We start from the raw sequence: 16,562 nt of genomic DNA on the forward strand, positions 1-16,562 counted from the left end.
AATTTCAAACAACGGAAATTGCTTCAAACATTCTATAGGAAACTATAATTTTTAAGCGTCTGGACCCTCCAAATATAAATACAATAAATATTTGTTTTGAGTGGATAGTTGATGCACTGGATTGGTTATTTAGTTGTCTAGTTTTTCATGTGCTGGCCTTGAGGCTCTGGCTTAGTTCACTTTGGCCATAGTATCAATAATTGTGTTAGTATGTCATTATGTCAATAATATAGATGTGTTAAGCATCTCAATGGTTTATAAATGTTAGGTACTGATAATTTGTTGTTTGATTCTTGTTTAAGTTGTATGATTTGAGATTCAAAGATATTATTGAAATATCATTCAATTTTATTTGCTATATACCCAAGCAAGAAAAATGAAAATTTATATGTTGTGATGACTAGATTTATTGTACATGCACCACTTGTCAGGGGCAGCTCAACGATAAGGCAATTAAGTCGCCTAAGGTCCTCAATGGGAGAAGAGGCCCCATATCTCATTTTTTTTAGTTATATATTTCTTTTAATGAAATAATTATGGTGTGTATTGTATTACAGTAATTACCAAATAAGTACAACTGCTCTTCTATTTGTCAATACAAGTTTCTCTTAACCGAATTTTTTTATCTTACTGTATTAATATAATTAATGTGAGAAGGCCCAATTTAGTGGTTTCGCTTTAGGCCTCAAACTGCATCAATACAGCCCTGTCCCTTCCGTGCTTGAATTGAACCCTTCCAGATCTGGAAATGGGTTGGGGGAAGTTAAAATTGGATTTGCGACATAAATGGCTTATATGGATGTTTAATGGTAATTATTTGGTGACATTTATAGTTTTCTCTAGAAATGCATCATGAACGGGATTGTATAGGAAATGGATGCAATCATTCCATATGAAGAAAATATTAAATTGGTGTCAGTATTACAAATTTCTGAGACTGATCCTTTGCCATTTGTGGTTGTTGAACAATTTAATTTTTAAAGTTACACCCCTCTCTAACATCTTATGCTTTATAGTAGATGGTTGTTAGCATGGTATCGGAGCAGGTTAGGTCCTGTGTTCAAACCTCACCGACACCCTAATAATTAAAATTGGAGCACGTGTTGGACCAAAAGAAGGCCACACGTGAGGGGGCGGGTTGAAGGATTTAAATATTAAAGTTAAACCCTCTCTTAGCAGTCTTAGCTTTTATAGTAGACGATTGTTAACGGTGATAATAGTTTTCATTTCTTTCATGGCATTATTCTTAATGGGTTTGTACCATCGAAGGCTTTGTAAAACACAAAGGGGGCCATTTATTCTCCATGAGATGGCTAAGTGTGCTGTGATTGTTTGACCTTTATTAGATCCTTTAATAAGTGGCTGTTAAAGATTTTTTGTGGCTGTGTACTGAAGCAATTACCACTTTGCAGAGACCGGCAGACATTATTCGTCGGAAAAGGCCATCTGCAGTTTGGTTCCCGTATGCAATAGTTGAGCAGCTATGGTGCCGACTTGAGGAATTGATAAGTTCGGGTCACATGATTGATCAGTGTAGAAAACTGAAAAAGTTGTTACATGGGGCTCTATTGAACCATCTCAATCTGGTACGGTTTTCTCCTTCCTTACACTGCTTCTGTTTATTTAAATCTGCTGCCATCTGGGAAAATCACCATTAATTTGTTGTTTCAGCTGAAAGTGGATTCAGATGATGTGCAGTCTTCTGCGTCCGTTGAGAAACTTCAGCAAAAACTACGGAGCTAAGCAAGAGACTGTGATACCTTAATTCCCTCGCAAGGTGTACTGCATTTCCTGGGTTCTTTGATTAACATCAGATCCCTTGCACAAGCGTGGCGATTTTGAAATCAGTGGCGATAGTGCACTATAAAGTTCAACATATGATTTTTGGAAATCCAATCTGTTTCTTTTTGGTTTAGGCTGTAGCAGTGTAGCCTCGTGTATTAGAAAAATCAGATGAACACCAACTCAAGGTAATATTTTCATAGTTTGGGTCGGCAGCGGCACCACTTTTGAAACTTAAATGAGAGAATGGTCTTAAACGGTATGCATCTTGTTTTGAGCTCCACGGTGTGGAGGAGAGGAAAGAGCAATGGACAAAATACATTGCTTCAAAATTAGGTTTTAAGATAGCAGCTGCTCAATATTTGTTGATAGCAGCATATTGTCCTGTTGATATGTATAGTTCAGAGATTGATTTCTGGTTTTTTAGGTGCTTGTGTGTGCATTTCCAAGTTGTTAGGCTAAAACACATTGGATTGCTTCCATTAAAATTTTATAATTAAGAAGGAAAACTATCACTACATAGGATCTATTTTCATGCTTACCATGCAGGTTTGTTTAACCATCCAAAATTTTCTCGTTCTTTTTTTTTTTCAGGCCATATTTCTTATTATATTTAATATATTAAAATCATTTCAACTACCTCGTCTTAGTATTCCTCTAATTTAAGCATGATTCTTTTAGTCTCTTTTATTGAATATTATATATGAAAAGAAAATGTCGAATATTGATGTTGGGGTTAAATTTGCTTCAATGATGTTCAATTTCATAGATATTTTCACCCGTCATAATCAATATGTTACTATGTACTATGTGATGAATACTTGTAATCTCTGAAAATGTTTAGGAACTAGGAGCGATGATAAATTTGTCAGTGTACTTTAATTATTTTTGTGTAAAAAAAAAAAAAAAAAAAAAAAAAAAAAAAAAAAAAAATTATCCTTTAATTATTGATGAACTTATTTGTCTCAGTATGAGATGGTAAGGGATTGATCTATTTATTTATCTATGTTTATTCTATTTTACATTTTATACTAAGATGTACATTTTTAAATTGAGCACTAAGGGGATGAATACTTTATAATTTCTAGGGGAACGAACACCAGTGTATCTGTGAAGTTTATATATATATATATATGCTTTTAAATAATTTTACGTTTAATTCTTGGAATTGGTTATTTCTGAAACATTATAAAATAGGGGGAAAAAAAAGTGAAAAAATTAATAATTCATTAATTGTATATGAGCAAAACACTTCATGTAAAAACAGAAAAAACAAAATTTGAACTTTTTTAAAAAATATTTATTTCTATTACAGTGGGTTTAATTTAAAAGAATTTAATAATTCATTAATTGTACAATAGAAAAAAGGTTGAATTTAATTAACTTATTTTTTTCATTATTGTTTTAAATTGATACTAATTACTAATTAGAAGTAAGTGGGTATAGTTAATATTTTAATAATAAAATAGCATTAAAGGAATTTATAAAGAAAGGGCAGTAGAATTCTGGTTGGGAATTTTTATTGAAAGAAAGACTTCATCGTCCTTGAAACATATATATATATATATATATATATGGGTCAAGTACAAAAAAAACACCCCTATAGTATGCATATTGTCACGAAGTGATTCCTAAGACGCTTGGAGGATGGAAGACACGCATGTTGGTTGGCAAAGAGCAGAGTTTGACTGGGAATGGTTCCAGGGAAGGGGCGTGCAGGAGCACAGGATGGTACCTCTTCAGAGTTCAGGCAGGTCGACTCGGTTCAGTTCGAGGTGCTTGTCGCTGGTCTTGGACTTGACTATGAAGAAGGGAGTTGGCCATCCCTGCACAAACTGGTCGGGAGCTGGAGCCGTTCCCCTGACGAGGCCATGGCAGGCCGAAACCAGTCAGCATGTATCCTTGGGAGGGCAGGTCGTGGTGGCTGACCAGGGCGCTTGCGCGAGCTGAAGCAACGCCTTGGTGCCGCACGGGCCGTGCCACTGCGCCAAATCTCTAGGCCCGTGACAAATGGTATCAGAGCAGGACTTGGGGTAAAGCACGGTGGGGTGCCCCCTTGTCGGTCCGGGAGGGGTCAGAGAATGAAGACGGTGCATTGAAGTTGCGTCGATGAGGAGGAATCAATGCAGTTGGGGGGGAGAGCCTCCATCTCCCCAGGAAGAAGCGTCCGTTGAAGTTGCGCATTGAAGGGCCGGAGGGCCGCGCGCACCAAAGTTCGTGCTTAGTCCTTGGGTGATGCAAACCATGGTGAAGGGCGAGCATCAAGTCGGCAGAAGGCCATTGCTTGCTCGGGATGTCGCGGAGGCGGCATGACGGAGAAGAGTCACGTCCTTGAGGAGTGGACGTCCCCTTGGTCCGAGGCCTATCATTGGGCGAGTGCAGTGCAGGGAGCTGCACAAGGAAGCGATGGTGGGAAGGCGAGCATACCGCATGGAGGCAGACTTTGGAAGGGAGTGGACGCAGTAGTGAAGCGCCGCACTGCGACGAGGACGTCGCAGGATTTGGGTGTGGGAGAATGTCACGAAGTGATTCCTAAGACGCTTGGAGGATGGAAGACACGCATGCTGGTTGGCAAAGAGCAGAGTTTGACTGGGAATGGTTCCAGGGAAGGGGCGTGCAGGAGCACAGGATGGTACCTCTTCAGAGTTCAGGCAGGTCGACTCGGTTCAGTTCGAGGTGCTTGTCGCTGGTCTTGGACTTGACTATGAAGAAGGGAGTTGGCCATCCCTGCACAAACTGGTCGGGAGCTGGAGCCGTTCCCCTGACGAGGCCATGGCAGACCGAAACCAGTCAGCATGTATCCTTGGGAGGGCAGGTCGTAGTGGCTGACCAGGGCGCTTGCGCGAGCTGAAGCAACGCCTTGGTGCCGCACGGGCCGTGCCGCTGCGCCAAATCTCTAGGCCCGTGACAATATGGTGTATATTGTACCCCTCCCGTGCAAAAAACACTCTAAACTATGACATTTGTGCAAATAGGTTCCATTTATAAAAATTGGACTAAGATACTCTTAGCAACACATTTTATAATATATATAAAAATATATATTTTGTGTAATCACTAAAAAGGGCTTGGCCCTTCTTCTTCTTCATCTTGGTGGTTGCCAGGGAAGCTAAGACTGGAGAAGATACATATATACACAGACATATATATACAGATATATATACACATATACACAGGCATAAATATATATATATATATATATATATATTTATTTGTTGTAAATTTACATATTACACATACATACACAGACAGATATATGCATATACACGTCGCCAAGGAGGGAGTGAGAGGTTGATGTCGCCGGGAGGGAATAAAGACGGAGGCGTCTCCGGGGAGGGAGATAAAGACGGAGGCGTCACATGCTCACGGCCGAACCCAGCTGTCACCGGCGGCGAAGGATAGACCGGATTGTGACTGCGAGGGGGTCCGAGGAGTCCTCTGTTTCTAGGTTCACCGCCAGTGATCTTCAACCTAGCCACCTGTCCAGCCACTGCGTTAATTAGACTCCAAGCGTTGTCGGCGGCGACGATACCTGAGAAGGACTGTTTGGGCTTCCATTGCTAGACCACCTTCCGATTCCACTGAGAGTCGATTGAGGCGATCCGGATAAGACCCATGTCTTCTGAGTTAACACAAACACCGAATCTGAACACATTCTCATGAAATTCATGACAAAAAACAAAGAAAATCAAAGATTATAGCATCATACCTCGATATTTTGGGGACGAGGAGTGTTTTTCTGAGTTTCTTGCAGAGTGGCCCAAGTCAACTGGTGAGTCAGCGCGGCGAGTAAGTCCTCGTTACTCTCAGTCTCCGTCGAGCTAACCACAGACTAACCGGCGGACAGCAACGACGAGTCAGGATTCCTGTATGGCGAACGGCGGCAGTAGACTATGGTGATGTGGGGTTTGCGAATGGGTCTTGCAACTTTTGGTGGTTGGCTCTGTAGGCTAGATTTTGGTGTTTGAGGAATTTGGTTTGGTTGGCAATGGCTATGGTTGGCAGTGGCTATGTGTATATATATAATTTGTAAATTTACAATAAATACATATATCTATCTGTATATTTATGTCTATGTATATGTGTATATATACTTGTATATATATGTCTGTGTATATATATATATATATATATGTATGTATCTTCTCCGGCCTTCCCTTCCCTCGGCGACCACTAAGATGAAGAAGAAGAAGGGCAGAGCCCTTTTTAGTCATTTCACAATATATATATATATATATATTATATATATTATAAAATGTCTTGCTGAGGGCATTTTAGTTCAATTTTTATAAATAGGACTTATTTGCACAAATGTCATAATTTAAGGGTGTTTTATGCATACCTTTTTAAATAAAGGATAAAAGTGCTATAAAAAGTATATTTTAAGGGTGTTTCTGGCACTTTTTCCATATATATATATATATATATATATATGGATGTATATAAGTGGGGGCGTCATATGATGTTACCATTTCACATAATAGTTTCAATCTGAGTTTACAGGAAATTTCCTCCAAAAAACATACATACTGCAGGGATTCTTTGGAGGACGAAAATTAGAAATAAAATAAAATAAAATAAAAAATCAATGAGTGACCATATGAGGACAGGCTGGGAACCTTCTATATTTGCCAAGGAACGTTCTGTCTTGACATCTACCCCTTTCTTGATTGATTACTATCACATGTGCTATATTAATATACTGTATATAATATATATCTATTAGCAATGGATTGACTTTTACACAGCTTCTAGAACGGCACATTCCTAAATAATATCATTTTAATTAATAAGCTGAGTAACAAATCAAAGTCAAATCATTGAAAAAATAAGGAAAAAAAAAAATGATGGTTTGGTATAAATCTTCAGACAGGATACGGGAAGTTTCAACCTCAAGACTAATATGACAAATATAGTTTAAGATGTGACGTACCAAAACATATGGTTTACCAAGTTAAGGGAGATGATAAATAATCTTTTTTTTCAACACAAATAACAAACACGCCCTTAGTATTTGATTTTTCAATTTATGAGTTAAGGGCACTTGTGTCACTTTACTGTAAGAGTAGAATGCATTTGATTAAAAAGGGAGTGCCTAGCCAAATGACAAATCTTATCTCACTTCACGAGGGTAGGGAGTTAAAATTCCTCTTTTTATTTTGTTAAATGAAAGAGAATAAAACGAAAGAGAGCGATTGACACTCCACTTTTCTCCGATTAAACTTTATTTATTATTTTTTTTTTAAAGAAATGACAAAAAAGTCTTTGAAATTATTAATGCACAATTTCTTAATTTATAATGTCATAATTACCCTTTTTTTAACTTCTTTACTATTTTTTTCCCTTTTTTTTTGGTTTTTCTAGGTCCTTTCAAAGAAAATAATTTATTTTATACTAATAATTTTATTTTTGGCAGTCAAAACACTTTATACAACTTTAATTTTTTTTTTCTTTACTATTTTTTTTCCTTTCTTTTTGTTTTTTCCAAAGGTCTTCTCAAAGAAAATAATTTATTCTATGCTAATAATTTTATTTTTGACAGTCAAAAGGGATAATTTATTTCATAGTGACTACAATTAAAAGAGATGTTTATTCAACAAAATTGACTTTTTTTCAATTTTGTCATAAGACGTAACTTTATTTTTTGGTAATTTTTTATGGGTCCTGTCAAAATAAATAATTTATTCGATAAAAATAACCTCTCTTTTTTTTTTGGGTCTTATCAAAAGAGATAATTTATTCAATAGAGATAATTTTTTTTTAAACGTCTTCCTTTTGTACTTATTATTATTATTATTATTATTTGGATCTTGACAACAGAGATAATTTATTCAATAAATATATTTTTATGGGTTTTTTTTTTATCTTCATGTAAAAAGAGATTATTTTTTAAATGGTTAATTTTTATTTTTTTATCAGGCCAAAAGAGGTAATTTATTCAAAATAACAAAATTTTTTTTTTTTTGGTCCCTTTAAAAAAAATTATTCAATTTTTATTTCATTTTAGTTGTGTTGTCAACAGATATGTAAAATATTAAAGATTATAGATAAGGAGAGAAAAAATGAAATGAAAATTGTGACATTTAAAAAGTAATAGTTATTTACTTGGATATGTAAGGTTAGAATTGTTATTTCATTTAAGATTGTCATTTCAAAATTATTTATGTAATTTGTTAGAAGAAAAGAGAAGGGAGAGCTTTAATTATAAAGAAATATATGTAATTTAAAATCCTTTATAATTGCTTGCATTTTTTTCTTCAGGTCTTTTGTCTATATTTGAAAAATTGAAAATTTATAAAGGATGAAAAATGACTCTCACCATCTTTTCTCTCCTCTCTCCTATTATCTACCGAAATAAAGAAAATTCGTTTCTTCATTCTTTTATTTCTTCCTTCCACTCGTCTTCCTTCTTATTTGTTTGATCGGAGTGTATAATGCACCTCACTCTTTAAAAAAACAACAGAGAGAATTCCACCCCTACTTGTAAGTGAGGTGCACCATACACCCGACTCGAACAAGTTATGATTTTTTTTCTTTTTTTTTTTTAATTTATGGGGTGGGATGGGGACTGCCCTATTAATTTTAAAATGCAACGGTAAGATTCATGGCAATTAAAAGAAGCAAGTAAAGGAGGTGTTTGGTTATTGGGTAAAAATGAGGTCAAGTCAGGTAGGCGGATCTTTTCACGCGGGCCTGACGTTGGTTACTTAGTTTAGGCCACAGGGAGAGAGTAATACCGAAGAAAGCTCATAACTAAATCGTCTGTTCTACTATACCACAATTATAGAGAGAGAAAGAGACATATATAGAGAGAGAGAAAAAGAGGAGCGGCCGGTGTTCAGGCGACTGCCGTCCGTCGGCTGAGAAATTTACTCCGGGACACATGTAAGTTCTAACCAGAAACCCTAGTTTTTTCTTTCTCTCTAGCTCTGATTTTTGCCTTGCTTTGCTTTGCATTTTTTTTTTTTGAAATCGTGATTGAAGTTTCTCCGGTTTTCTTTATTTATCTCTGCAGTTCGGTGTCTTCACAATCTTGTATATCTTGTTGTCAATCAAGAGAAGCTCAACCTTCGTTTAATTAGAGTGACTTCAGGAAGTAGATTTATTTATTTTGGGAAATAAACAGAAAAAAAAGAGAAGGTAATAATACCCTTCAACTCCTCCTATCAGATACACACATACATATATATCATTTATTTGGGTCGATATAACTATTTGGGAAATTCATATTTTTTTTAGTAGTACCTTTTGGGTTGCAGAAAATTATTAAGTTGTAAGAAATTTTAGGGCATATGATGTTAGAAAAGGAGCTTAAAATGTAAAATTTGTAGTCATGTGAAAATTGTTAATGTGAATTTCTTCTTTACTGAGTAAATAAAAATTTGGGTTTTATGAATGACGAATAGAAAGCATTAGAAGAAAGAGGACAGCTAAAGATTGCTGCTGCTTTGGTGCGTTGGTTTTGTGCTTAAGGTGTTTGAGAATCCAGGACTCTGGTGATAATTCCAATCCACTTTGTGCTGCTTACTCTCCATATTGCATAGTAGGACTTGCTTAAGTACAATAGATGGAGTCGCCGTCAAAATACTATTGGTGATTTACCAGGGATCTTGTAGGTATATTATCATCTTCTTTGAAGTAGAAGGAGCAAGTCCAATAGATGGAGTAGCCAGTCAAACCACCATTGGTTATTTACCAGGGATCTTGTAGATATATTATCATCTGGAGAAGCTTTCAGTCTGTACTTGTTATCTGAACAACTGCTGCCTCAGGGATCCTTTAGTAACTTAAGCATGCAGTAGTCAAGAATTGAAAGGATATGGCTCAAAGCTTTGTCAGCTACTTGACAAAATCTCCAGATCAATCTTTCTTAGACTTCTTTTCTGGCAGCAGCAACAATAAGTTTGGTTCGGTTTTCTTCCGGTTGGTAAATGCACTTTTGCTCACATGAGAAGTAATTTTAGCAAGACTTGCTGTCAGCTGGACCTTCTAGTTGGTTTCTTAGAACCATACTAAAATAAATAGCTTTATCTTGTGGATGACTATAAAATTATAGAAGACATAGGTGATTCTAATCTATGGCATGATTAACAGATTGTGCTATGTCAATGCATGTATAGACCAAATTCATCCCCTTTTTACACATTTGTCAGTAAGGGCGTTATAGAGTGTCTAGTGAATGGTATTTTGAGTTGATAAGTGGAGTTACAAGAAAAGTTGTTACTTCTATAGTTGATCATTGTGTTGAGCAAAAGAAATGATAGATCTTTTTGCAATGAGTACGAATTCTCATCGAATGTTTCTAATAGCAGTGTTAGGATGTGTTCTATGCACAAAGTAGCAGATACTGCTAAAATAAAAGATCTTGTCGAGAGACAGGCATCTTCTTTAGGTGATATATCATAAGTTTGTGACTACATGCTTTCTATTTTGCTATACCTTTGTTAGTGTTAGTGTAGTTGTTGATTGGCCTCCCCCGGTTAGCTTGATCCTTAGTTATGCTTTGGCATTGTCTGTTTGGGGATGCATGTATGTATCCGCTATTTCTTCTAATAGTAATGTAAGGACGTGTTCTTTGAACAAAATGGCGGATAATGCTAGAATTAAAGATCTCGTTGAGAGATGGGCATCTGCTTTACATGATATTAGTTTGCAAGTACATGTTGTACCGAGCTATGTACCTTGCATATTCCACTTAGTTTTTCCTGTCAAAGTTTTAAGAGTTTATGTTTCATGTAAAAATAAATAAAAAATAAGAACAGAGAAGGTTTTGAAGTTAGCATGTGCAAAGACAGAAAAACATATAGTAGTGACAAGCATGCTGAAATGTTGATGACATAATAATGATGGTATTGAATATTGTTTTGAATGCATTTTCCGGAAATGTACAATGAAATATTTTATAGGACTAAATGTATCGCGATTCAAGGCTGGAAATGAAACTGAGCACCATATTGGCAGAAAAGTGATTTTTCAAACGTGCTTACGCCCAATAAGTTGGACTGGCTTTTCAAAGACTTGAACCCTTTGTTGAACCAGATTAATCACATTGCTAACAATCTCGTATCCACTCCTCAAACCCATCTACATAGGTTTTGCTTCACAATCCTGCCAATTTTCTCTATCTAAAGCCATAGGTTGCTTAGTTAAGTGTCACTATGTCTTGCCGGGCCTCTCCCTTGCCCTTTTAGTGCCTTCAGCACAAACCATGTCATCTTTTATTGGCCTTAATTGCACATGGCCAAGCAAAATTAGTTGCACCATTAGTCAACAAATTTCTAGCCATTGAACTCCTAAATCTAGATTTTCTAAATGGTGGACTAGTTAGATCTGTTCTTCTGAGATGCTACTTGATCTGGTGAAAAGAAAACTTGCATTTGGCTTTCTCATGATATTTCAAGTTACTTTTCCTTCCTCATCTAGTCTAGTATGACAAAAATTGGATGCCTTTGGTACAGAAAGGGTTTTGTTTTATATATGTGCAGTTAAAAAACTATCACTGTACCTAGTAGCTAGTCATGTCACTGGCTTAATTATTGAACAGTACGTGAGATACCTCTCTTGCCTTCACGTCGGCACCAGGCAATAAATTTATTAATTGTTGGTTTATTCATTTATTGGTTAAGAAGAAAATCATGTCATATGAGCTTATACCTTCTCTAATTGTCGTAATCTAAGTATAGAACTAATTTTGAATATGTTGACATATAATGCCTCCCACAGCATATCAATTTGAAGAAAATCACACCTTCAAGTGTGAGAGTTTTACATGTTTCATTGGAAGTGGTGTAGTATGTAACTCTTCCGTTTTTGGGTTAGTAACGTGTAGTTTCTATCTTATTCACAATGCCTGGAGATACCTGATCGTGAACTTGTGATGAGTCTCAGGATTCCTGATTTAGAACTTGTTACAGATATTCCGTTTTGTTTCACATGCTAGATGGTGTATCTTTTAAGATTGTACACATGAAGAACTTCTTTACTTGATTCTAATAGCACATTGATGCTTCATTCAACAGATTTCTGGTGCCTCAACAAATATGCCAGATTCAGCTGAGGATTTAGAAAAGCAGAGTGCAAATAGGGGCAGTCAAGTGAGGGAAGACAGTGAATATGTAAGGCTGGTTATATCCAACGAACCAAGGATAGCTGAAGCTGATATCTCACAACTTCAATCAGAAACAAAGAATAAGCTATTAATTTGGTGGGTCAAGGCCATAATATGGTGCTTTATTACTATAATAATTCTTCTCATTTTCTTGAAATGGGGAGTGCCATTTCTTTTTGAGAAGGTAAATTTTTTTTATTCCTTTTTCCCCTATCAGCATTGACTTTTCAAGATATGTCCATATGAGATCATGTGATAAGGTAGCAATTATTGATTCCATCAGCAGTTGTTGGTTTGTTGCCCTTTAGTCCGTGTGTTAATTCATGGATTGTTTACGAATTACGACTAAAAGATTAAATGACTGAATTACGACTAAAATATTACTGAATGACTATTCCAGTTGCAGACCTATAGTATAATATCTAAGTGCTGGATTATAATATTGCCATTTGCATCAACTAAGTATCTGAAAGTTTTGCAAATTAAATGCAGCATATTTTGTAAAAAAAGAGCCTAAACTAAGGGTTATTAGAAATTAATTCACAACAATAGTATGTGACTGAAAGTCTATGAGGTTTGGACACAGATACGGAGTGCGGATACAGTATAATACAACCAGAACAATACTACAAATTTTAGCAATATGACAAATTTGAAAAATACAGGATACGGATACATCAGGGGCAAAACCATGTACGTATATGTGTATGTATTCATTTATACATGTATGTATATAAAGATTAATTTGTCATGATAAATTTATATTATTACAGTTCTCTTAGAAGATCTATCCAATTAGCCAAAGGTTCTAAACCTGAATTGTTAAAATTCACATGAGAAAATTGGGGGTTATATTGTACATAAGATATAAATACTATAGTTACACCTCTCTAATAATGGCAAATTTTAATTTACCCCCTTTTAGTAACTTAAGTTTTGGAGGTAGTTGATCAGTCTAATTTAGTATTAGAACTTTTGCTGTGGGAGGTCTTGAGTTATCTCATTCTTTTGTTTTTGCTCTGTCTCTCTATTTGACAATTGTACACCAATCTATCTTTTTGTTTGGCTTTCCATATATGAGGGGGGGATTGCTTGTGAGGGGTATGTGAGAAAAATATTGATTTGGTATCTCTTTGTTTAAGTATCTGCATCTGCATTGTCCATGTGAAGTTTATACTTTTCACTTTCTATTTTTCTGCCTCTTCGCTCCACAAATGGGAGGGGGTTGCATGTAAAAGAGGGGTGTGTGAGAACTTCATATATATTGTTGGGCCCAAGCTCCAAAGACAAGTATTGTTCTAAAAGGACGGCATGAATTGCCAAGAAAAATCCTTGTGAGAGAACACTTTGATATTTCTGTACTTTGATATTTCTTGGTGAAATTGTTTCAAACTTAAAATCACCTTTTTTTTTTTATTTTTTATTTTTATAAGTACAGATACATTTTAAAATCACGCATTCTTTTTTTTTTGATAAGAAAAGATATAATTTAAAATCACGCATTCAACAGTATATAAATTGTTTCAAACTTAAAACCACATATTCTACAGTATTTAAATTGTTTCAAACTGAAAATCAAGTATTCAAAACAGTATATTATTTTCTAAATCTGAGTATTGTTGCAATGGAGTTGTTCTATACCAAAGTTTTATTTTTATCATTTATATTATTACAGTTCTCTTAGAAGATCTATCCAATTAGCGAACGGTTCTAAACCTGAATTGTTAAAATTCACATGAGAAAATTGGGGGTTATATTGTACATAAGATATAAATACTTAAGTTACACCCTCTCTAATAATGGAAAATTTTAATTTACACCCTTTTTAATAACTTAAGCTTTGGAGGTAGTTGATCAGTCTAATTTAGTAGTAGAACTTTTGCTTTGGGAGGTTTGAGTTATCTCGTTCTTTTGTTTTTGCGCTCTCTCTGTCTCTCTATTTGACATTTGTACACCACTCTATCTTTTTGTCTGCCTTTCCATGTATGAGAGAGAGAGAGGGAGAGAGGGAGGGGGGGGGGGGGGGGGGGGGGGGGGGGGGGTGGGGTTTTGGGGGGGGAATTTCTTCTGAGGGGTATGTGAGCAAAATCTTGATTTGGTATCTCTTTGTTTAAGTATCTGCATTTGCATTGTCCATGTGAAGTTTATACTCTTCACTTTCTATTTTTCTGCCTCTTTGCTCCACAAATGGGAGGGGGTTGCAAGTAAAAGAGGGGTGTGTGAGAACTTTGTATATATTGTTGGGCCCAAGCTTCAAATACAAGTAATGTTCTAACATGACGGCATGAATTGCCAATAAAAATCCCTGTGAGAGAACATTTTGATCTTTCTTGGTGAAATTGTTTCAAACTTAAAATCATGCATTCTTTATTTTTTTATTTTTTTTGTGATAAGTAAAGATATATTTTAAAATCACGCATTCAACATTATATAACCACATATTCAACAGTGTTTAAATTGTTTCAAACTTAAAACCACATATTCAACAGTGTTTAAATTGTTTCAAACTTAAAACCACATATTCAACAGTATTTAAATTGTTTCATACTGAAAATCATGTATTCAAAACAGTATATAATTTTCTAAATCTGAGTATTGTTGCAATGGAGTTGTTCTATGCCAAAGTTCTACCAATGTGGCAGTACCAAACCTTTGCCTTGTCATTTTTGTCGCAGGTTCTCTTTCCAATCCTAAAATGGGAAGCCACTGCCTTTGGTCGTCCAGTCCTTGCACTCGTACTTGTTACTTCTCTGGCACTTTTCCCTGTGTTCTTTATACCTTCTGGGCCTTCAATGTGGCTGGCGGGCATGATTTTTGGATATGGTCTTGGTTTTGTTATAATCATGGTTGGCACAACCATTGGCATGATCCTGCCATATTTGATTGGATTACTCTTCCGTGATCGAATTCATGTAAGTTATCAGTATAATTTGTTGATGGTGATACACAGAAATGATGTTATCTGATTACATTCTCTTCTGGTATCCTAATTTCCATCTCTCTTATTATGTGGGCAGCAATGGCTAAAGAGATGGCCTCAGAAAGCTGCTATGATTAGACTGGCTGGGGAAGGGAGCTGGTTCCATCAATTCCGCGTTGTTGCACTCTTCAGGGTTTCCCCCTTTCCATACACTATTTTCAACTATGCAGTAGTGGTGACAAGTATGAGATTTTGGCCGTATTTATGGGGATCAATTGCTGGAATGGTTCCAGAAGCCTTCATTTACATTTATAGGTTAGTTTCCTCCTCTTCTTTTTTTTTTAAACGAATTTTATACAAACAACTGTAGATGTCTTTAATCAAATAATAACTAGGGGTAAAAGAATAAAAGTGCCTTTTCCAGTCATTCTGTTGACGAGCATATGGTTTAAACATCACAAGAAACCCTTTTTCTTTATGCGCGTCTCTTCTAGTTATGTTGATACGGTTTAAACCCCACCAATACCCCCTTTTCTTTGTGTTTTTTTAAGGGTAGTTGGCATGTTCATAATTGTGTTCATATGCAATAAACAATATCCTCAAGAACTTGGAATTTATATAGTTAGACCAAATGTTTTTGGTGTTGATGATGCATATTTGTGCTCATTTTGGTTTTGTTTTCTTTGTCTTCCCTCCTGCTGTATTTGTGCACAGTGGTCGGTTAATAAGGACGCTAGCAGATGTCCAGTCCGGGAACTATCACATGACTTTAGTGGAAATCATATACAATGTTATCTCCTTCATTGTTGCGATCATTACAACAGTTGCGTTTACCATCTATGCCAAAAGAGCTCTAAAAGAACTTGAAGACGCTGAGACCAGCGGAGATGCCTCTGGCCCTGGCCACGGAAAATTCGAGATGGATCAGCTTCCACTTGAAAGACCTAAGGTTCTGGGTTTCTCACCATCATTTTCATAGCGTAGAATTGTTAGTGTACATTGTTGTAGTTCATAAGGGTTTTGTCTTACATCCCTTGATATCTGTAAGTATAGAAAAAGAGAACTGAGAAAATTATCTGTATCCGGTCTACCTCTGTCTCGGTGGCTCTGGGTCTTTACTTCCAAACCACGTGTCAAGGTTTCGGGATTGGTAAAGAGAAGAAAAAAAAAAAAAAGATAATCTGTAACAGTAAAAGGTGAAATGTGTGTATCTTCTTTGTTTTCCACCGGTAAGGTTGTAGCTTCTTTGTTATCGTCACAAAAATCTGATATTTGTTTGTTTAGCTGTAAATTTTCTCAATGATTGAAGCTCCAATTGTTGCTTTGCACCAGTATAAAACTCATTACTCTTCTGGGCTCAACGCAAGTTGCTAGATCTCATTCTCAAAGAAAGTAGATTACTTCTATAATATGTATTTGGTACTCAAATAAAATATTACTGCAAACCAACTTGTGTCACCGACATGTATCTCCAGATTCTGGATGTTTATAAAAAAAGTTACAGGTTATCAACTTGACTGGGTTTGGTATACTGCACCAACAAAGTGGGCCCCACAAGTGGGGTCCATAATTGGTGTAAGGAGAATGAAAGAATAATAAAGACTCTTATCACACTATCCTTCTTAACGGGTATTGTTCTCTTGCGTTTTACACGTATTTTCGCTTTCATTATTACTATTTGTGACTTAATTTTGTACTCCAATTCTCGAATTCGCTCACTCTGGTTCTGATTCTCGTTCTCATTTTAGGTGA

The 16,562-nt window shown here is 35.9% G+C and overlaps 2 protein-coding genes across 4 annotated transcripts in view; both read left to right on the plus strand.

The window, feature by feature from the left end:
- Positions 1-2,373, plus strand: part of LOC132294485 (nuclear pore complex protein NUP160) — a 48,642-nt gene extending 46,269 nt beyond the window's left edge. For both annotated transcript variants that reach the window (XM_059792361.1, XM_059792360.1), the window contains exons 26-27: positions 1,413-1,586; positions 1,672-2,373. In XM_059792361.1, the coding sequence (XP_059648344.1) occupies positions 1,413-1,586; positions 1,672-1,743 (246 nt within the window). In that variant the 3' untranslated portion in view covers positions 1,744-2,373. The remainder of the gene's footprint in view (positions 1-1,412; positions 1,587-1,671) is intronic.
- Positions 2,374-8,494: 6,121 nt separating this feature from the next.
- On the plus strand, positions 8,495-16,093 carry LOC132294487 (uncharacterized). 2 transcript variants are annotated; one of them, XM_059792362.1, is made up of 6 exons: positions 8,495-8,667; positions 8,798-8,922; positions 11,802-12,074; positions 14,566-14,802; positions 14,908-15,125; positions 15,525-16,093. In XM_059792362.1, the coding sequence occupies exons 3-6, from the start codon at positions 11,823-11,825 to the stop codon at positions 15,787-15,789; spliced, it is 972 nt and encodes a 323-aa protein (XP_059648345.1). In that variant the 5' UTR covers positions 8,495-8,667; positions 8,798-8,922; positions 11,802-11,822; the 3' UTR covers positions 15,790-16,093. The 2 variants fall into 2 exon arrangements, with proteins under 2 accessions (XP_059648345.1, XP_059648346.1); XM_059792363.1 differs by lacking the exon at positions 8,798-8,922.
- The last annotated feature ends 469 nt before the right edge of the window (positions 16,094-16,562 follow it).

This window comes from Cornus florida, unplaced genomic scaffold (genome assembly GCF_030987335.1).
Source record: "Cornus florida cultivar Cherokee Brave unplaced genomic scaffold, ASM3098733v1 CherokeeBrave_3.0.0_Hap2_Chr02, whole genome shotgun sequence".
Taxonomy (NCBI): domain Eukaryota; kingdom Viridiplantae; phylum Streptophyta; class Magnoliopsida; order Cornales; family Cornaceae; genus Cornus; species Cornus florida.

Coding starts and splice junctions, on each gene's coding strand:
- LOC132294487 (XM_059792362.1), top strand. CDS start 11,823: ATGCCAGATTCAGCTGAGGATTTAGAAAAGCAGAGTGCAAATAGGGGC. Junction 14,803..14,907: donor TCTTCCGTGATCGAATTCAT/GTAAGTTATCAG, acceptor TTATGTGGGCAG/CAATGGCTAAAGAGATGGCC. Junction 15,126..15,524: donor GCCTTCATTTACATTTATAG/GTTAGTTTCCTC, acceptor ATTTGTGCACAG/TGGTCGGTTAATAAGGACGC.